Source organism: Megalops cyprinoides, chromosome 25 (genome assembly GCF_013368585.1).
Source record: "Megalops cyprinoides isolate fMegCyp1 chromosome 25, fMegCyp1.pri, whole genome shotgun sequence".
NCBI classification, from domain to species: Eukaryota; Metazoa; Chordata; class Actinopteri; order Elopiformes; family Megalopidae; genus Megalops; species Megalops cyprinoides.
Window position 1 is genome coordinate 14,485,768 of NC_050607.1, and position 22,900 is coordinate 14,508,667.

A 22,900-nucleotide genomic window follows, 5' to 3' on the forward strand; every position below is an offset into this window, starting at 1 on the left:
CAGCACTGAGATTGTGAGCGCTGAGTCAGTTTTTCAGGCTTGGAAAGACACCAGTGGAACAACAAATAAAAAATGTCCACAGAGGTGAGTACAGCTTTTGAGTTCCAGACAGGGATGGGGGTGTGGCAGATGGTAACCGGGGTAACCTGAAGGGGGGCGAGGCCTTGATGAGAGCCTCTCTTTTTGCCTTTGCGCTACCTGCATTTTCAGTCAGCCCAGCTCCCTGGAACAGTTGAGACTTAGCTGACGCCCACCGTGTTCAGAGAGCGTTCAGTCCCACACGGATCTCCTCTGCCCCATTCTGCCCGCACTGAATGGGCTATAATATCACTAGCGCCTGCCCGTCTCCCTGGAAACGCTGCCAAGTCCAACTGACAAAGCACGGCATTTGTCTGACTCTCCCTCCAGGGGCCCGGCCTCATTAGCATGCTCGGCCAATGGGGACGCTTTGCGAGCAAGCAAAGCCAATGGGAACGCTTCACTTGTTTGCTCAGTGACTCAGAGCTCTTCAATAGCATGCTCCACCAATGACAGCAATTCGTTGGCATGCTGGGCTTATAAGCAAGCTTCGTCAGCATGCACAGCCAATGAGAACGCTCTCAAGAACCAAGCACAAAGATCCAGGGTGCCCCGAATATAGAAAAAGGGACCTCCGATACTCCTGAAACTCTTAGTCCAAGCGAGAAAAACACCTGCTACCAAGAGAAAGCCTTCAATTTACTCACCGACGGAGCCTTTGGGACAGTTCACGGCGGCAGGACGCCCAAATTTGGTTTTGGGCCACCAGATTCCGGCGTCAAACGCCTTGGGGCAGCCCTCGTAAACAACTGCGGGTGACAGATAAGAGGAAGTGTAAGGGACTAGCTGTCCACTACGTGTCATTAATTGTCACTAATGAACTTGAGGGAACAGGGCCGTTAACTGTTCAACCTTAAAAAGGGCAACAAAACAGCCCTCTAATTATCTCAATAATCCTCCCAAGCCATTACACGACACCACAGCCGTAACATAAAAGAGTTTCTTAGGCAATAAAGGAGTGGAGATTAATGGGGGGGAAACACGGCACTTGAGCTGGCTTTCATGTTGTGTTACATGGTGAAGTGCTGAAATCTAAAGAGGCTGTCCCTAATTTTAATTTTCTTTTAAGATAATGCCAGCGCAAACACAACATAGACTACACTCACTGAAACGACGGACGTGCATAACAGCCCTCTATTTAGACCCTTCTAAAGGCAGTTAGGGCCGTTCTCTAAAAAAAGACCAGAATTTTCATTAGCATGTGTGACTAATATGGTAGCTTGTTGGTATGCTTGTTGTATAAGTATTTGAAAATGAACCCCAGGGAAAGTGATTAACTGGACATCTCCAGCACATTTGGATGAATAAATGTCTGTTGAGCGCGGTCTGATATTTTCCCTGAGTCTTGCTTCCTTACGGGACACCTAAAGGTCTTGCGTGTTGAGGACGTGGTGCCCCTGAACTCAGAGGCTCTGCCGAGCAAGCGAAACGAGAGCGTACCCTCACACCCGCCGGCCGTCACCTCGGCGAAGGGGTTGTCGCAGCGGTTGCACTGGCGCCCGATCACGCCCGCCTTGCAGGGGCACTGCCCGGTGAGGGGGTCGCAGGTGCGACCGAAGGCCCCCAGGTTGAAACACTCGCACGGGTAGCAGGTGTCCCCGCCGTTCGGCCTGTAGTAGTTATCCTGCGGCATAGGGGTGGGGTTAGAGGGCGCCACCTACTGGGTACGTACTCAGGGCTTCCGTTTCACACCAGCTGCTCGAGGAAATGTTTGCTTGCTACTTACCACCACCTTGCTGGGACAAATGTGAGTACTCCACACCATACTACATACTATACACAACATACGACCATAACATCTGAACCACAAAAGGTGGTCTATCCATGCGCAACCTGCCTATGTACAGACACTTACCATGGATCAGGATTATACATTATACATTACATTACTGGCATTTAGATGCTCATATCCAGAGTGACTTACATCAGTTACAGGTTTTTGCAATGTTATCCATCTATACAGCTGGATATTTACTGAGGCAATTGTGGGTTAAGTACTTTGCCCAAGGGTGTAGCAGCAGCGCCCCCATCGGGAATCAAACTGGCAACCCTTTGGTTACGAGTCTGACTCCTTAACCACTATGCAACACTGCCGGCCTATATGCTACCCTATTAGATGTGGCATCTCGTTTTCAGCGTGTCCCAGGAGAAGCTAATCGCACACGGCAGCACGGCAGTCACGGCGCCGGTCACGCTCACCTTGCAGCGGCACTCCCCGGTGGTCTTGTTGCAGTCCGGGTGGAAGCCCTTGCTGACGTCGCAGTTACAGGGGCCGCAGACCGGGTTCCCCCACCAGCCTCGGGGGCACGGCTGGTCCACCCTGCACAGGCAGAGCACCGGAACCTCTCATCAACCCCTTCCAGAACCCGGTCACCGATACCCGACCGTTCAACGACCTCTGATGAACTGCGTTATGCTTTATGACAGTGACTGTCATGTCCCACGAGGGCTGATTAATCTTTGAGTTCCAGCACAGTAAAAATCACTGTTACACTTGTTTTGTTCTCAGGTTAATTTGCTCCAAACATGAGCAGATACGTAATTTTGGATCTAAGGTACACTTCTTCTGTGAGATAAGTCTTGTGAGATGCAATTGTGCAAACAAATAACATGTAGTATACAGTGCCTCATTCCCTCAGAAAAGAATGGCAGAGAAATTTGCCTGCGCATCACTCCAGTGAAAAGCTGTGGTGGAAGACTCAGACACTTAATACACTGACACTATCAGAGCATTAATATACTGTCACTGCAGGTAAATGAACACACCGACACTGGGGGTAAATAACCACACTCGCACTGGGGGTAAATAAATAACTACACTGACACTGGGGGTAAATAACCACACTCGCACTGGGGGTAAATAAATAACTACACTGACACTGGGGGTAAATAACCACACTCGTACTGGAGGTAAATAAATAACTACACTGACACTGGGGGTAAATAACCACACTTGCACTGGGGGTAAATAAACAATCACACTGACACTGGGGGTAAATGAATAATCACACTGACATTGCAGCTGAATTAAAACAGTAACTCTGCTGGTCTTAAAACGGTGATATGGACACAGCTGATAAATAAAAACTGCAGGAAAACCAGTGAAGAATGGCATTACTGCTGCAGGGAAGCAGGTACAGTAAATGAAGACATCCTCAAAAATATCAAGTTTACCGTTTAAAAATAGATTCCACTTATTTCCCTGTGAGAGAGAAATCCATCTTTATCTGTGATTTTCTACCGTTTATACCCTGAAGCTACCAGAAACTAAGTGTTCTCTAACTCCCATCATCCAATTACAAACCACCCGAGGAAAAGAAATAAAAATGATACATTATGTTATCAATACCCCTGGCTGGGAAATCCCTCACACCAACTTAAACCCATATATGGAAAAAAACACAACAGATTTAGATCTGCTGTGCTTTCTGACCTGATAGTGAGGGTTTTTAGTACAAGACTTGTTAACACCTAAAACAACACAAAGGCACGAGCGATGAAGCTTCCTTGGCTTCGACACCATCGGCGAATTCGTCCTGAAATTAAAGCCAGCTCTAGAGTTAGTGTGGTGAAAAAACAGTCACCAGAAAGCACGGGCCACCACATGGAACTCATTACCACACCATCAGGTACTTAAATCTTGGCATCAGTTGAGGGCAAATATCAGGATGTGTTCCACTCCTCATATCAAAGGCAATGCGTACTTGACTGACAAGGCAAATATTTTTCTATTTTTCTAAGTTAGGAAGGTTCTACACTGGGGTTAACTGGGGTGAGATGTGATACAGAAAAACGTGAAAATAGTGAGCAGGACTTCAGGTCGTGTCCTTACACGTGGCAGGGGGGTTTAAATGGTTTGTTCTGCACAGCGACACAGCAGACTGAGATGAAGCATACACTGCAGGGAGCTCTGAGTCACCATGCAAACACTACACACTCCTGCAAGATTCCCACACACACACACAGACAGACACGCACAGACACGCACACACACACACACAGACACACACACACACACACACACACACACACACACACAGACACACACACACACACAGACACACACACACACACAGACACACACACAGACACAGACACACACAGACACACACAGACACACACACACACACGCACACACACACACACACACAGACACACACACACACACACACACACACACACACACACAGACATGCTCACTTCATGCACAAATACACATACACACTCCTGCAAGATTTCTACACACACACACACACACACTCACACACAAACACACACACACACACAGACATATTCACTTCATGCACAAATACACATACACACTCCTGCACGATTCCTACACACACACACAGACATGCTCACTTCATGTACAAATACACATACACACTCCTGCAAGATTCCCACACACACACAGACACACACACACGCACGCGCACACAGACACACACACACACGCTCGCGCACACATAAAAAGCACACATATGCTCACTTGCATGCACAAATACAGATACACATACACATGCACACCAACAACCACACACACGCAGTGATTAAAGAGAACCTGTTTACAGGAAGAATAAACTCCCGTGTTTGGAGGACATAATAAACATCAATCAACTGTTGGGCAGAATGAGTGATGAACTGGGCGTGTCCGAGGGGCCAGAGAGTGGGAGGGCGTGACAAATGAAGGCAGGAGAAGGGGCGTGGCCAGGGGCCCTACTTGTTCTCGCAGTACTGTCCGTAGTAGTTGCTTCCGCACTCGCAGGTGTAGCCGTGGGAGGAGCCGGGCTTGTGGACGCAGGTGGACACGTGCTCACAGGGGTCCAGCTGGCAGGCGTCCACACAGTCTTTCCCAAAGTACCCTGGGAAGGGGCGGGACCGAGCATGCTCAGACACACGGCAGACGTTGTCATAACAGCAGGCACCGTGACAACCTCTAAATTGCACAAACTTGAAAAGGGGGAGTAAATAAATCCATCTTTTTAAAAGTGTATGAATATATACAGAATTCTGCAGTGTTTCGTGGGATAATTAAAACTTTTGATTAAAAAGCATTTAGGGTCAGGGTTAGGTCTCAGGTCAGTGCGTGTAAAGGGTCTGATCACGTAGGATTTAAGGGATTAGGTGTTAATCTCTGTGAAGAGCTATACCAGGGGCAGTGTCTGAATTTAAGATGAATAAGAATTAGTCCTTATACAGAACTGCACTGGGGTCAGTCTGTGCAAAGTTATTAAATTAAAGTGGAATGAGGATTATTCTGGAAGTAGAACTGTCCTGGGGTCAGTCTGTGCAAAGTTTTAAAGTTAAAGGGGAATGAGGATGAGTCTGGGTGTAGGGCTGTCCCGGGGTCAGTTGGGAGGGGCTACCTGGGTCACAGACGCAGGTGTGGGAGCTCCAGTCGTTGCTGCACCGGCTGTGCTGGGGACAGAGGTTGGAGTCGCAGGGGTTGGGCGGGCGGCAGCCCTCCTCCACGCGGATCCTCTGGCCCTGCTGCATGTTCAGGTTGGCCGTGTTGGTGGACGTCTCCCCCATCCGCACACCCTATTGGACCACAGCACGTCACATGACCACCCTCACACGCCTCCCGCATAGGTAAAGTCGGGGGGGGTGGTGGGGTGAGACAGAGGTGTTAAATACAGGTAAGCGCAGACGGTGGAGGACTGGAGGAGAACCTATGACATCAGCGAGTAGAGGAATATTCAGGTGTCTAGGTGTGTAGAAGCGGGGACAGGTGCGTGCTGGGGTGTACAGATGTGTACAGATGTGAAGAGGTGGGGAGAAGTGTGTAGGGTGTGGGGTATAAATGAGGGGACAGGGAAGGACAAACGGAGATCGATGCAGACAAGGCAGGACAGGCGTAGACAGGAACTCACCTGCATGCAGCCATGGAAACCATGCTGGACTGACCCATCTTCCCCCAGCAGTCCTCCAACAAAAAGGCTCTTCAGCCTCAAGCCTGGCAGCTCATTCCCGATCTCCACTGTCCTCTGTGGGTCAGAACCAGTGCTACTATAATATACGTACTGCTCACTGTTTCTCTGAATCACGCACACGCCAAACAAATGAGTTATACTGTGCATCACACCTGACTGTTACAGACAAACAATGCTGCTACTATGTGATGCCTTTATCCTAAATATGCTGCAATCTATGGACTCTGAGGACTTGATGTACCTGGAACATGCCGTAGTCTAGAGTCACCAGCGCCATGTACTTGATGTCCTTTCCATCTTTGATGCTCTTCAGCTCCACCAGGACGTGGTGCCACTCCCCGTCATTCACCCGCACCTGCGAGAACTCCAGCACAGCCACCTGCTTCTCTCCCAGCAGCACCTCGAAGCGCACCTGACTCTGCCTGATCTGCAACGGAGGGGGAGAGAAGGAGAGAGAGAGAGAGAGAGAGAGAGAGAGAGAGAGAGAGAGAGAGGGAGAGGGAGACAGAGGGAGACAGAGAGAGAGAGAGAGAGAGAGACAGAGAGAGGGAAAGAAAGACAGGGAGAGAGACAGAGAGAGAGAGACAGAGAGAAGGAGACAGAGGGAGACAGAGAGAGAGAGGGAACGAGAGGGAGAGAGGGAAAGAGACAGAGGGAGAGACACAGAGAGAGAGAGAGAGACAGAGGGAAAGAGAGAGACACAGGGAGAGAGAGAAAGAGAAACAGAGAGATGGAGAAAGACAGGGAGAGAGACGGGTATGAGGAAGTTAAACAGTGGTCCATCTGTGTCTTTGACTCTCCCGCTTCACAGTTTTGCTGCTGGATGGCGATGCCATTGGAGGGCGGGGTCAGCGGTCTCTCACCTGCAGGGTGACCTGGGAGGACTCTCCGGCGTTGGCCTGCATCAGGGTCCCGCTGCTCTCCCGGGTGCGGAACATCAGGCCCAGGTACCAGGGGATGGCGATGGTGATGTCGGGGTCACTCCAGGACACCAGGGCCTCGCCGTTAAACAGCTGGGGGGACGGCATGGCTGGGGAGGAGGGGGGGGAGTCACACAGAAATCCAAGACACAGCACGTTATTTTTCCAGAAAAAGCACCTCTCCATAGCAACAAGGCACCTCTCCATAGACGCATTGTGAAATCTCAAATAAAGCGTTACTCCCTAATTCTGGGAGCAGACGCAATTACCCCGAAGGTGTGTTCACTGCAGGGCGTCGCCCTTCATGCAAACACGTCCTTCACAAAGAGGGCCTTGAGGCGTAAACCTCGGGCAAAGCCCTGCACGAGAGCCCGCCGGCCGTGCGGGGAGGGCTCGGCGCTGGTAGTGTTACTGTCGGCATGTCTCTCCCTGACTGTTACAGCCGCCGTTTCCCTGGAAACGAGCCAGGCGTCCAAACCGAGGAAAGCGCCGCGGGGAGAGTTCTGCTCCCGATTCGCGAGGATGGCGGTTATCCGCAGAGATGGCGGGAAAGGGGGAGCCAGCTGGTGCAAGCGCCCCCCCCCCACATACACCTTCTCCGCCCCCATCTTTGTCTGTCTCCTTCTCTCCCCCTTGCTCTCCGTCTGTCTCCCCGTCTCCTTGTCTCCCCCTCTTCTCTCTCTCTCCCTCTGTCTCTTCCTTCTGTATCTCCCTCTGTTTCTCTACCCCCCTCTTACACCTCTATCTTCCATCTCACACTCCACGCTCCAGTCGCTCTGAAAAGCGCTTCTCCTAATGCAGCATAAACAGTTGGTCCCTGATACCGTCAGGCAGGGAAGGAGCCGTATCCAGGCCCTGGGAATAGGGCAGTCCTGAAACACAGCCATGCTAGTTCAGACGGATAGGGTGACACATCGCCCATGTCGCCCCTATTCCTCCAGCATGAGGACTCCATGACTCACTGCTCTGCTCCAGTAGAAAAGCGGCCCATTGGATGAGTTGAATATAAGTAGGGAGGAGCAGGTTTGCCGTTAAACAATCACAACAAATGCTAAATCTGTGCTGGGTACACAGGACGTGTGTTAGTCACTAAAGCATTGAGTGAGTATGTGTGTGTGTGTGTGTGTGTGTGTGTGTGTATGTGTTTGAGGGAAAATGTGTGTGTGTGTGTGTGTGTGCTCTGTTCACTAAACTTTTCCCCACATTCACGCATCACAGTTCATTATGACATCATGGCAAAGCTCATACCAGAGGATTCTGATGACTCCGCTTTTAAGATCCTGCTCAGCATGACTGGACAGGCCATGCTAGACGCGCACAGAGCAGGGGATCAGAATGCCTTCAGAGCATAACACAGCCCAGGCCATAAAAGCCTCACAAGCCTACAGCCATCCAGAGCTATCATTAAAACTGCTCAGCGCAGGCACACATGAATCAATCAGCAGTATGATGTATGACAGAGCTGACGGTAGAGACTTGCATCAGAGTAATTGTGCAGTTAGTAAATCTAACTCATAAACAGACAAGCAAGAGGCTTGGCCATCATTTCATCTCAAAGCTACAGTCTGTGCCCTCAGACCAGCACAGTAACACTAACACTAAATCCCTTGAGATGTATTCCATAACAGCGCCAACCCCCTTGACTCCACCCACAACACTACTGTCAGTCATAGCCCCACCCCCCATGAATCTGTAACCCTATTGACTCTTCCCATAACACCGCTGTCACTTTTGACTCCACCCACAGCTTGCTCTGCTGCATGTTGACCCAGTCTCTGTACTTCCTGTAATTACATCCCAGCGGGTGGGTGTCACTGTGTCAGAGTCGAGACGAGCCCCGCGCTTCTAATGGAGAGAGGCAGTGACGTACAAGCCTCACACCTCATCAACAGAGGCAGCAAGTCAAAACACACTCTGTTTTACAAATAAAGTCGATTTTCAATTTCACTTTCCCAGAAGGTTAATACATAATAAATCACATGGAATATTTAGCCTTTAGCTTAAATGTGACCTGGAGTGGTTCTATGAGTGAAGAAAAAAAAACAGGAAAACTCCATGGATGCCAGAATGTAAGGGTCACGGCTACAGACTGAGGTCTGCACCTATTCAATGGTAAAGAATCCGAGCTGGAAAAAACAAGGCAGCTTTGAAGCTCCCATAACCTGCGCTGTTATTGTGGAGACAAAAAGATGTTTTCGCAGGCCGCAGGAAAACGCTTTCCCACAACGCCGTCCGCCTCCTCCCTGGGGGATCCCGCCATCCCAGGAATGCGCTCACGTGTCGCCGGTACGTCACCTGCTTGCGCTGGGGCTGTCACTACGGCAGCACGCCTCCTTAGCGCTGTCCTATAGCGTCTGAGGGTGTGAGGGACAGCGTTCCTGTGGATGTGGATGCGTTTCCTTCGCAGGAAGCTGAGCCACATTAACTCCGGTGTTGGCTTCCTCACCGCAAGTCCCATGCCAACAACAAAGACTCTGTCCCATTAATCAGCCGGGAGAGAGAGGGACATGACAGCACTGGGCTTCCTTCAGAGGAACATTCTCACTTAGGTACGCACACTCGCTCCCTCGCTCTCACTCTCTCTCACACACACACACACACACCCACAGACACTCGCGCTATTTCACACGCTCATTCAGACCCACAAAGCTCTGTCTTTCTCTCTCTCTCAAATGTACATCCCCATCTCTTTCACGTACACACCCAGGTGTCTCACCTTGTTCGCAGTTCTTCCCTCCATACTGCAGGGGGCAGTCACAGAAGTAGGTGTTCCACTTGTTAACGCAGGTGCCTCCATTCAGACACATATTTTTATTGCAGAAGTTCTTCTTCGCTGTGCAGCCTGGGCAGGAGGTCACAGATGGAGAACAGGAAAAGCACAGGCATAACGGGAAAAACCATTAACACTGTCTCGTGCAAGTTCAGCAAAGGGTTAATTAAACAACATGATTTATAACTATGAATAGATTTTACATATATGATTCCCCACTGGAAAGAGGACATGAACCATAAAACATCCTGGGTTTATGGAGAGGGCCTACAGTGCTGACCTAAGCAGACAAACCAAAGCCTGTCCCAAAGAGCAGGTGACAGATGAGGGACAGACCTGCGATGGTCCCGTTGTTGGCGATGAAGCTGGCCATGTCCACGGGCTTGCTGTCGATGGTGAGGTTCCTCATGCAGCCCACAAAGTCGCGGTTCTGGACAGGGAAGTCCTCTGGGAGGTTGGGAACCCCTCCCAGCAGCAGCGGCCCAGTGAGGTCCAGAGACCTGTGGGGTCAGAACCACGTGCTGAGTGGCCATGGCCTTCTCCATGGTTTGATGGAGAAGTCAAACACTTCTGGACAAAGACATGGTGCTAGGAGATATTCTTCTCACTGGCGTGCTGATGAGCATTACTTAGAGAATGTTCTACACGGGCGATTTTCTGCATTAAATGGCTGAAAGACTCACAGAGGATAGTCAATGTGATCTGATGTTAGCTTCCTAACAGACACAGTAAGGACACATAGCCTCAAACAAGCATGTACACCACACCGCTTCCAAACCACTGACCTGTCAATACTTAGGTTTAGGTAGACTGAGGGTGATGCAATTGAATAATGCACATTTTGAAAAACTATACAGCTGCATACAAAGTTCAGTATTACTTTGTGAGGTCAACAATGTGGTTAATGTTTCAAATGCTTCAGAGAAACAATGAGTCTCGTTCTGGCCCTCTGAGATGCATCTACACGTTTTCACGTCTGTCCTGAAGCTTACTTTTGACTTTGACAAAAATACTTGACAGGACACAGACAGGACCAACCAACAGGGGTGTGCCATTTCTGTGCCTCGTTCTGGCGGCCAAGGGTATCGGGTTTCGACTGGAAAACCGAGTGACGCGGCGAGCTAATGAGCCCCGCCCAGCTTATCTGGCTGGAGGGCATCCAGGCTCGTTTGCGTTGCCTTTGAAGTGCGCGCACACGGCCTCTGCTAACTGCGTATACGCTCCGTCTAATTTTCACCATCTCTGCTTTCAGTGACAGAAACAATCAGCAGAGCAGAGCAAATGATGAAGAGATAAGAATAATGGCCTTTCCAGCTCTGTGGAGCGTGACGACCTGGGAAGGCTGTCAGAGGATGGAGAGGTGTGTGATGTATCACAGCGACAGCTGATTTACCAGAGGCCTCTGATAAAGCATTAACTCCTCAGCTCTCTCCACAGTGTGAGTAGTGCCCCAGGAAATACCCCCAGGGGTCATAAGGATAGAGGAAACTGCCCAACAGGAGGTGTCTGGAGGTGAGGGGAGGGAAGCGGCAGATGTAGGAAGGCAGAGGGTGTGGGGTTTGGCAAAGGACCACATACACACACACACATACACACACACACACACACACACACATTCACTCACTTCTTCTGCCCGGTCTGCGTGCCCTGGGCAGCGCAGGAGTAGTTCCCGATCTTGCCGCCGAAGCGCACCGCCATGGCGACGTCGCAGTCGTCCACGGCGACCACGGCCACCTTCTCCCCCGAGGGCCCGTGGGGGATTCCCAGGCGTCCGATGTTGGGCTGCAACACAGAAAGAAGTCACGTGACCACAACAGGAAGTAATAGGGCATAAGACAACACATCATGAAGGCACACTGACCAGTTACATGAATCTGGAAAAGCAGAGACAGACAAGCAATGTCAGTAATTACCACTAACCTACAGTTTACATAACCTATATTAGTAAAGCTCCCGTGCTTGTTGATGGAAAGTGATCAACAAATTACCCTTGCCATTAGCAATTAAAAAATCAAGAGCACATCTAGCTAGCCAGAGCTCAAAATTACTTCTTACTTTAGCTTGCGTATTCAACTATTCAAACCCAGGGACAGAGGTCAGTAGGATACAGCACCCAGCCACCAAAAGATAGGCCCTTACAATGCATATTGCAATCTTTCATATGGCCAAACAAAAACCTCCCCTGGGTTTAACAATCCCCTGTGTCACCAAGGGCAAGTTTCTCTTTCTAGAAAGTGGATTATCTGTGTGATTGGCCTTACAAGCTGTTAATTCTGCAGACGGTGAAGTAACGGCAACCTGACTGGGTAAGAGTATATTTCAGCGCTTAAGGTCACAGCTATTGTTTAGGTACACTGAACTGCGAAATTCACATCAGATTAGGTCTGGTAATCTTATTGGTTTAATCGAGTAAGGCCCTTTACATAAGGTCACCGTTGAGGACTAAGATCATTTCGTAACGTCTGCTCTAGACGCAATCCTGCTCTGAGACCTGGTCCTTTTCCCTGGTCTGCGTAGGTTCTGAAAGCCTGCCTGTGAAGATTGGGAGATTGCGTTATCTGGCTCTCTGGGATGGAAATGTGTTTCCTCCATCAGGAACGGAGCGCTGTATCGCTGGGGATCAAAGCCCAGCTGATGGCAGGTTGCGTTCGGGAGATATGGGCCTTTTTATTTCTGCCATCTCAAATATAGCAGCGGGTGGCCGGCTTTGTTTAAAAGTTAAAAAGTATCACACGTGCGGCCGATTTGATCAAGGCAACGAGGCACTGGGAGGTCAGGGAATGTACAGGGAGACCTAGGACGCCATTCCGTGTCCAGCCTCTCTCGGGGACGACGCGGTTTCCATTGCACGGCAGCAAAAATCAGCGTTAATACCTGGCCTCGCCCCTTTTCCACCTAGGAAAAACACTTCCCGCTTTTCCACGGCGGTCTCCAAACAACATCACGCTCCTGACCTTATTTTTCACACAGAGGGGTCTGTCTGTCTCTGGCCTGTCTTTCATCTCCTTCCTGTGGGAGCTCGACGCGGCCAAGAGGATGACCCACTGACGGCTTCATGGGCGGGACCGCGGAACGGTGCATTGTGGGACGCTTTGTTTAAGCGACCGCTTTGAAGGCCTGCGTGTTTCGGAGGCTGTCAGAAAGTCATTTTAATAGGACTGCTGCCCTTGATTAATGACCTAGTGGAACGAAAACAGCGAGGCGAGCCCGCGCGTTATTTCTGGCTCTTGCTAGCGGGACACGAGGGCGTTAGCGATTAGCCAGATGACTATCTATTGACAAAACAAGGGTTGGCTGTGAATGCCCCACTCGGCTCATGATAGTGGTTTGAGCTCTTCCAAATCCATCCGTGACATATACAGAGACTACAGTATCTGCAGTTAATCTCCAGATGACATTTTGTTGGTTTTGTATTGATTAAAAATGCCTGGGAGAACCATGGTGGAAGAACTGAATGAAGCTGTTGTGTTATCTGATAGGGTTTGGAGAGAGCTTCCTTCAAGGGCAAACCAAACCCGCGAGCTCCGCTCCGAAAGGGGGCAGCTCAGATCTCTCGCCTCTTCCCATGGACGCCCTCTCCCCTCTGAGCCATGATAGCTCACTCAACATGAAAGGGAAACAACCAGCCCTGGAATCTCGATAAAAAAGCCCTGGAGCTGCGCCAACCAACACATGAAGGAGGAAGGAGAGGCACAAACAGGCCGGCGCTGGCACGCGGCCTTTCCACCGAGCCGGCCCGTCGCTGGGCACTGTTTATAGCCCCCTGTACGCCCCCCCCCCCCCCCCCCCCCCCCAAGGTCCAACTGCTTGCGCAGTTCACACCTGCTGCTCGTGTCCCAGGGTAACAGCCGCGTTGACGGACAGAGGCAGACTGCACTTAACACTCTGAAAGAAAACAGTCCAGAAAAGCACACTCAACTAGCTACAAGACTAGCTACACTAGCACAGAAAACAGTGAACAATGCTACGACGGGGACAATGAGAGATGAAACTACACTACCACAGAGCATCAAGAGCTGAAACTACACTACCACAGAGCACTGAGAGATGAAACTACACTACCACAGAGCACTGAGAGATGAAACTACACTACCATAGAGCAGTGAGACATGCAACTACACTAGCATAGAGCAGTGAGACATGAAACTACACTACCATAGAGTGCTGAGAGATGAAACTACACTACCATAGAGCAGTGAGACATGAAACTACACTAGCATAGAGCAGTGAGACATGAAACTACACTACCATAGAGTGCTGAGAGATGAAACTACACTACCATAGAGTGCTGAGAGATGAAACTACATTACCATAGAGTGCTGAGAGATGAAACTACACTACCATAGAGCAGTGAGACATGAAACTACACTAGCATAGAGCAGTGAGACATGAAACTACACTACCATAGAGTGCTGAGAGATGAAACTACATTACCATAGAGTGCTGAGAGATGAAACTGCACTACCATAGAGCAGTGAGAGATCTGAGGACACTGATGAGCAGCACTGCTGTTAGCTTAAATCTGCAGTAAACAGAGCCTTTTATCATACAGCACGGGGTTAGGGAATACACTGCCAGGTCCCATCAGAGACTTGCTGAGCGTGGACAGTTTAAAAGAGTGATTCCAAACATTCCTTTTTAAGGCAGCCTTTAAGGAGTTTTGTAGTGTTGTAAATGATACATTTAGCTTGCTTGTTGTGTTTGTAATTATTCTGATATTTTGTGTGTGTGTTCGGTATGAGAAATGAAGCAAATTCAAAATCACCATAATGATAACAGAACTACTATTATTTCTATATTAGTATTATTTCTGCAGAGCAGCGGGAGAGGAACACACACAGCGACGGGGCAGACAGGAGCTGCTGATACTGTGCCAGCTCGTCTCAGTGCCGTGTACTGCGCAACACAGTGAACTAAGGTGAGGCTGAGACCCCTGAGACCAGCCCGGCCCTGATTAAAGCACTACAAAGGCAGCCACAGCTGAGGGAATGCTGTTTCCCAGCACTGCTTTCCTAATCTTTCACTCATTGCAAAAGAAAAACTGCCACATATACTGCCGCCAAGAAAAGAAAATGACTCTTTTTTTTTTACAGAATAACCACTGCAGAATCAAACGAGGGCAAACAACTGAGTCCCAGTTGCCAAGAAAAGGAGAATTCTTTCGCATTTTTTCCACATTCATTTACATAACGTTCAGACTCGGGGTAAAGGAATGCAGGCTTTCATGCAGTTATGATTTAGGCCTATTCGCCACACAGGGCTGCATTTTTTTTCCTGAGATGCATGAACTACTGAACCCTGTTTAAGGCACGCTGATCCGCACTTCACAGCAGTGAGCAAGGGAAAACGCACGGCTGAGGAGTCCTAAAGAGGACTTTGTGTACATCCACGCTCATCACAAAATACCTGCCGAGCGAGAGTTCGGCTAATGCAGACCAAGCGCCCGCCTCCCCAGCTCTAATGCAGCTGAAAATCAGAAACAGCAGGAGCCTGTGGGAGCCAGCAATGGGTATCCCTCCCATCATCCTGGCTTCACCCTTACATAACACACAACCACTCTACACACGATCCTCTGCAAAAGGAGGACGTTCACAAAACCACCATGTCTGCGCACTGCGCACACGGAGGTCTGTGGAATCCCGCACTTTGCTCATATTCATGTCTTGATTGATTAAGCTGTGGATCAGATGAGAACCGCGAACCACCTGCTGACGAAGATGCGGCTCTAAAATGCTTGCGACCACAGAGCTCCTGGGCCAGGAGTGGGGACGATGAGCTTGGGGGGGGGCGGAGTGCAGAGAGGACTGGGCAACACTGGGGTCCATGATGGAAATGAGTTTGGTCGAGACAGTGCTGTGGGTTTGGGGTGCATGCCTGTGACTCGAGACACAGAGATTTCCATGGATCTCAGAGCCTCAGTGGGGGGGGCTCGGGCACTCACTGGATGTGACGCGTGATTGGCTATGTAAACTGGCTGCCCCTCAAAGGCTCAGGCTGGCACGGGCCCACGGACTGCAGGTGAGAGAGGTGCTCTCCCCGCCTACCCAGCCGGTGCCTGAGGGCCTCAGGGTGAAGCCTCTGTTCTTTATGTACCAAAAACAGACACCTACAAGGCAACCAAGGCAGTGCGTGTGAATTCCAGCGTCCGTATAGCAGCGCCCCTAACAGAAAACATGTAGCGTTTGTGTTAGCAAACAGAGGGATGTGTTTACATGTCACAGAAAACACAGACAGAATCAAACATTCCCAGGTGCTTGCTGGGTAACTGAGGATCACAATGCTCCCTGGTTAGAGAGGCCACAGTGATCACTGATGGTGATGGCTGGTTGAATAACACATCCTGAGGACTCCCATCCACCTCTGAATACAGGTAACACAGGCAAAACATATTTTGCTGTTTTTCATTCCCTCTGGAACAAAATTATATTAGATACCATCTGTTGTTGTTTTGTTGTTGAAAGCCTAGCAGACTTCCACGTACTGCTCAGAAAAAAACAGAAATGGCTTTCATGCTTTGACTGCACATAAATCACAGACGGATATAACTGTGCAGGGGTTAAAAGACACACCTGTGAAGTTATGGAGTAAACAAATCACTCCCACAGCACTGTGGAGCCGTCACAGGATCCTGTTTAGTCAGGCCCCGCCCACAGGAAGCGCTGCGGGGAACGCGATACGCCGGCCTTTATGCCCGTCTCAAAAGAGGCCGCTCATATGACCTGCTGGCGCTTTCAAAGAATGCGTGTCCCTGTGCTGATTCAGAGCGTGAATGAATGATCAGGACTGGATTTAAATGCCTGAAAATGAGGTAAAGAGAGGCAGGCTGCCACAGGGAGGTGTTGGTTGGTGCTTGCCAGCACGCCTCTCAGCCCGCGGAGGGTTAACCTGGCTGGCTGGGGTGCAGGTGCTTCTCCCTTTCAGGTTTGCGTTTCGCAGCAGATGGCAGATCTGCTTTCGTTCAGCGCCAGACAGACGGCCCCCCGTGCAGACGAGACTGCGCAGATGTTTGTCCAGATGTGGCACATCAGGGCTGCTGTGACTCCGCCCCTGCCCCGCCCAGCAGTACCTGGCCCTGCCCAGCCCCGCCCAGCTCAGTCACACTGTGAGAAACCCTGTCTCACAGACGTCCACTCCGGCAGCCCCGCCTCGAGACCAGGAGGGTGAGGCTGGGGTAATCTACACTCCCCAAGGACTTACTTAACATAGCTTACAACAACACTGTCTATCTGTAACACTAGCCATGGAGATCTGCTTCTATTTGTCCAGCTGCCTGACCGCAAGTGTTCCACAGAACCACGAAAGTGCTCCCACGCTACTCCTCAAAGACCTCAACCTGTCAATCATCATGCTTTGGCAGGGGCGGAGCCTCCGTAACCCTCCTATAGAAGAGGAGACTCCATTCCTCAGCGGAGAAAAATAGGAATAATTCTGAATCTCTTGAAAACGGGCAATCCATTTCACTGTTTTTTTTTCCACCATAGCACTGATCAGCGTCTTCTCATACAGTTGACTGCAGAAAAATCAGAGGCTCTCTGCCTTGGAAGTAATCAGCAGACAAACGCAGTTGGCACTGTGCGAGCTTCCTGATCTCTTACTGACAGCGAGTTTGGCTCACAGACATGACCCTTCAGAGTCTCCACTTTGGTGTTGACAATTCCCCCATTCTTCTCCCTGGGCGAAGGGCTTGCCGGTGCCGTGGTAACGCGGCGCCTCACAAAGCGCAGCGGTGGGGGGGTTGGGGGCTCTCCAGACAGCTTCTCCCCCCCCCCCAACTCCGCGCCTCAAAACACGGACCGCTCTGGCGTGCGAGCGCACCCCGAAACGATACATCCGAGCCGCAGGCTAGCACAGGAGAATGCGGCTGTTATGGCCCGAAACCATGAAGCCTGCCTCCCAGAGAGCTCCGGTTACCCGCAGCCGGGCCGACCTGACATTTCACGCACGGATGAAAGAGGCGGCGGAAGCCGGGGCTTCCTGGTGCCAGGGCGCCTGCAGGCGAACAGAGCTGGCAGGCAACATCTACTCTTACGCCCGCTAACCGTGTGTCAGTCAATGCCGTGACAGGCTTACCCGCTGCACACAGATCTGTGAGATCACGTTACACGTGGGAATGACAGGAGAGCAAGAACGGCCCTCAGACGACGACGTTCAGATTTGATAAAATAAACGTATTCACCGTTTCTATGAATAGGGTACGCTCGAGAGAGGAGATAAAGATTGCTGGGACCACGCCCTGGAGAAAAAGCACCGTGCAAGACTGAGAGAGAGGAGGGCCTGATAGGCGCTGTTTCCACAATAAGCGTAGCAGGGCAGTGTGTGCAGGTCAGGGTTTTGTTTGGGGTTTTGGGGGAGGAAACGTACCCTCATCCCGAACGCACCTCTACAGACTGAGCCTTTGCATGGTTTAAAGTGGCTGCCCACAGCACACCTGCGAGTCACGTGACACACCCCTCCTTCCCAGCACACACACAGTCAGGGTGTCTATTGACGGGTGATGACCCCTGGTGTCCCATGAGACCCCCACAGGTGCCAAGTTCCAACCAGATGAGCTCATCTGGGCCCTGGACATGAGAGCCAACAGGAGTGGATTACTGAAGAGGGCCTGCCGGTCTCCGTGGAGACAGAGCCCCAGGCCGTACACGCAGCGGAGAGGTGTTCAGCTGCCCACAGGACAAGAGGAGCACTTTCAAAGCTATACATTTCAGGGCTCACGTTGCTCTCCCCTCTGCAACAAATCCCATCCATCAGGCGGCTCCTATTCTCCAGGAAGAGAGAGACGGACGGGCGTTATTGTCTATCCCTGTTCTCCTCTTGTACAGACCAAACGTCGCGGTCAGGCAGGTATGCGAGCGAGGGCTCTCAAATCTCATCCAGTGCCTTCAGAACTCCTTTGACTTTAGACTCGACAAATGGACCCAATGCTATGATATTTGCGAAAAAAAAAACATCCATAAGAAGTTGTTCAACACCAGCAACCAGGCTGGGTAACGTCTGCAGGTATGCAGGTGGCATAATTCTGAAGGAAAGCTTTATTAACCTGAAAAGGCAACCGCTGAAAGCTGTAGAAATACTGTGCATCAAGACGATACATATCACAACAGACATGTTTTTGGGTTCTCTGTGCGGTCTGCAGAAAAAAGGAGTGGAGGAGAGAGGGTAGGAGAGACAGAGAATGCGAGAGGAAAATACTGAGAGAGAAAGAGAAAGAGAGACAGAGAGAGAGAGAGAGGTGTGTCAGGTGTTCACGGCAGTGCACATAAATCCCCCCTTTCCATTCTGCCATGCCAGTCGCTTGGAAAGAGAAACACTTGATACTTGTATTTAGTCATGCTACATAAGCCGAGGAGCCTCACCCGGAGAGATCTCGGAGGTGGAAACAGCAGAGAGAGAGGAACGCTGGGGAAGCAGGAACCGGAGAACTGCTGTAGGGGCTAAGTGAAGACTTCCTGGAGGAGAGGGTGAACAGAGGAACGCGGGACATTTAGGATCAGTCTTTCACACTCGCATCCCCTGTGCCCGTTTACAAAAACACACCTGCGCTTCCTACACCTGCTTCTCAAGCCTGAAGCCACGCTCCACACCGCCTCCCTGTCAAACACACAGTTCTGTTCTGCCTCAGTTCTCAACGCCTGTCTCTGAGGCAACAACCAAGACAGCCAGGCATATCAAACCAATGCAATCCCATTCTACATGTGTGTCTGTGAACTGAACAACTGCTGGGTAAATATCCGCCAGAAAGAACCACACATCGCTCTAATATCCCAATTAAACATGAGGGCCCCCAGCCTTGACGTTAATCTGTCCGGATTGAAACGATTAACCCTCCGATCATCAGCCAGGAATTAATGAGTCATGCCCAGAGGGGAACGCATTTCGCAGCTTTGGATCTATTAAGCGAAATATCTGACATATCAAAGGGGCTGAGCCTTCACACCTTTTGTGTGGAGATTACGCTCGGCTGACAGAAGGCACTCATGTATAATCCTGCCAGCGTAAATATTCCTCCAGTTGAAATTCCTCTGAACGTCTGAAGAATGGAGGCCCGGTGTATTTAGACGGAAGACAGGATGTTGACGAGGAAGAGTAATCTTCAGTGAGTGATTTGTATGGGCGTCCTGGACTCCACAGAGCAAAATTCAAGGTTGGATTCTTTAAAACGCTGTGACTGAAAAGAAGTGCTGCTGTGTCCTCATTACTGAAGGCTGACGTGAGCAACTGACGTTGGTACAGTTTAGTAGAGGGCAACTGATCCTAGATCAGTCAAAACGATTGGGGTTAACATCAGGGAGTGAGCAGACGAGATCTGCGATCCGCTGTCTTAGACAGAAAGTGAATGGGGTGGAAAGACAAGGTGGAGGTCACAGGTTGCAAAGAAGGGTAGAGATGTGCCATCATGGTTTAAATACGCCTGATTACAGGGATGCCGAGGTCAAAGGGACGGCTCCACAGGGCCAGACAGTGAAGAGGGATATCAGCCCAAGGTTCGGCACTGCCGTGTGACTCAAGAGCTCTGGCTCTCTCCTGATAAACATGTTGACAAGGAGGAGTCACAGAGTGATAACCCCAGACTGTCACAATCACTGCAGGACCCAGTGGATTTCCAACCGCAAATCAGACCGGCGACAGAGCTGCAGTCACTCACTCGCTCAACCACATCTGTGGGCTGAAGAGAATTAATCCACGTTAAAGGCTGCTTGTGGTAAAATGGCTCTAGAGATCATTATTAGGCTCTAAGTGCACATAAGTGTCATGCAGCCACAGTACGCTGCTTGGATAATTGCTAGGAGCACTGTGTATGCTAAGATAATTACTGCTTATATCTCAGCGCTGTTTTTCAGCTTGACGGCCATTCACTGCGTGACTGTGCCGTACCGTCACTCCAGTTGTTGTTCTCTCTCCTTGTGATATATGCATTTTAATGTAACTTGGAATGACTGGCTTGTAGTGGCTCTGTATAACAGAGGCTAACAAACAAACAGGCAGGAACAATAACGGTATTTATGGCATTGAAAGCCACTGTTGAGGTATTAGCAGTGACACTGAGGGTGCGTGTGCGAGGTCAGGCGTTTGTGGTATATTGCAGCCGAGCAACACGGGTCACGCTGATGACAGGGGGGGTGACGTGATGTCACTGTGTCTGTCTCCGTCTCCCTCCCCTATCGGGCCGGCGGGAGGGCCGAGCTCCCTGAGCCAGAATGATAAAACTCCGGCCTCTTATTAAAGGTCTGTGATCTCTCACATCACACGATCATCCCTATTAGAGGAAATACGCCAGCAGGAAACCTGACGCCGGCATTCGCTGTAGCCGCCATTTCGGCTCGAGTGAATGGCTGAAACCTGACTCTCTGCGGTTTGCAAAGCACGGCTCCATTTCACTTTTCCACCTGCCTCAATCTTCACTTTATGTATCAGCGGAAACTCGTATGCAATACAAATTCTCTGTATGGCATGAAAGTAATGGTTGAAACCCATATCTAACTAAGGATTGAGGATTTGGGTTTTCAGATGGACCTATATTGTACTATACAGGCTTTTCCCAATGCCCTTCTCAGGTAAAACTATGTGAAAGGACAGAGAACACCGCATTTGAAGTGTTTAAGAGGAGCATCACTGCAGTAATCACACCACAAGACTGTGAGTGTGTATTCAGCATCTCAGCCAATGAACACAAGGAAATGCTTCATCATTATAACATTATTCAGACACATGGCACATGCCCTAATCCACAACAATGCATAGCATGCAATTCAGTTATACCGCTGGATATTTCATTTCAGGTTCCATTCAGGTTAGGCATGCTAACTTGCTCAAGCATACAACAAAAAATGTTCCACCTAGGATTCGAACTTACAACCCTCTGGTAAGAGGTTCTAATCCTGAACTACTAGGCTATTCAGGTTAAACAATAAGGAACAGAACAGGCTGAGCCAGAGTAGCGCCCCATCCTGTAGCCTGAATGAGAAATACCTGAGTCACTGAAGCACTGCAAGTGGACAGCATTACAAGCAAAAACACATGTTTTCAATCTCATTCTGTACTTGCATAAAAACGTCCAGGTCCTGTTCTACCCAAACCCCAAAAAGTTTGAGGAGTGCCAAGAATACACTGCACAGGGTCCACATAGAGAGGTGTGACCAGAGGAACAGAAATATTGCGTTTTGTTGTTTCTACTTTAATCCATTCACGGACTTTACCCTAATGCTCATGCTATTTCATCACACGTCATGCTAGATCCCAGACAGCCATGTTCAAAAACGACCTTTGACAACAACTGACCCAATCTGACACACAGCACTTCCGGATGCTTCTGAATGATCTTGCCATAATTCACACGCCCATGCTACAACTGCTGAATCGCTGGTGGTGTCATTAACCCAAAGACAGGGCCAGTAGACGCCGGTGGGCCGGGGGCAGCCCAGAGACCGAAGAGAGGGATTCAGAGCCGACAGAGACCTGCAGCTCAGAACCAGAGCCAGCACCGCCACCTGAGAGCCGGGCCGGCGTGCGTTACAGTACCTCCTTCTGGGTCAGCTCCAGCCAGGCTGTATAAAGGGGCATGTGCAGCACCCCGCTGGAGTCCAGGAGGTGCAGGCTATCCTGGGTAGATCATGGGAGAGAAAGCGTGGGTTAGATCCTCCTAAAAACACCTCCAGCATCATCAGCGATTCCTCACACTTCAAACCTCTGTCCCCATCGTCTCTCCACCTCCACCCATCACCCTTGAGTCCTCCAACTTCCAATTGCCCATCACCCACGGCTCCGTCTGCGACTGTTCTTATTTACAAACCTCTGCCAATTGTCTGTGACTTCTACTTAGCTTACTTTGGCTACCTTCCACACTTGAGTTAAAGTATAAATCAAATGCAGTTTGATAACGTGTGTTGCTTCCCAGCCTTATTAGAGTAGGAAACATCACACAGTAAAAGGGCCTTTCATTGGCTCATTTCTTCATGTGCTCATTTGAAATGATACGGTTTTGTGACCAATTCTACGGTCAGCTAAGTCTCATACAAATCCCAGAAGGCATTTCACATTCAAACACAGAAAAGAGGCTCGAACTATAAATACACATGGATTAACTGGTCAACCTCATGTTTGCAAAAAAACTTGTTGCAGGTAGTCAGGTTTCAACACTCTTGTCACTCCCCAGAGCAGGGAGAATGTAGCGGTCTGATGTATCATGAGCACACAAGTGCATT

The 22,900-nt window shown here is 50.0% G+C and overlaps 1 protein-coding gene across 1 annotated transcript in view; it reads right to left on the reverse strand.

Annotated features, from left to right (window-relative positions):
• The window catches only part of celsr1a (cadherin EGF LAG seven-pass G-type receptor 1a), an 81,710-nt gene that overhangs the window by 15,329 nt on the left and 43,481 nt on the right, over positions 1–22,900 (reverse strand). Inside the window, exons 6-17 of the mRNA XM_036519723.1 lie at positions 22,218–22,298; positions 11,326–11,483; positions 10,038–10,201; positions 9,648–9,773; positions 6,875–7,041; positions 6,253–6,438; positions 5,952–6,065; positions 5,445–5,619; positions 4,799–4,940; positions 2,278–2,398; positions 1,519–1,702; positions 726–827 (exon numbers count right to left, since the gene is read on the reverse strand). Of these exons, the coding sequence (XP_036375616.1) occupies positions 726–827; positions 1,519–1,702; positions 2,278–2,398; positions 4,799–4,940; positions 5,445–5,619; positions 5,952–6,065; positions 6,253–6,438; positions 6,875–7,041; positions 9,648–9,773; positions 10,038–10,201; positions 11,326–11,483; positions 22,218–22,298 (1,720 nt within the window). The remainder of the gene's footprint in view (positions 1–725; positions 828–1,518; positions 1,703–2,277; positions 2,399–4,798; positions 4,941–5,444; positions 5,620–5,951; positions 6,066–6,252; positions 6,439–6,874; positions 7,042–9,647; positions 9,774–10,037; positions 10,202–11,325; positions 11,484–22,217; positions 22,299–22,900) is intronic.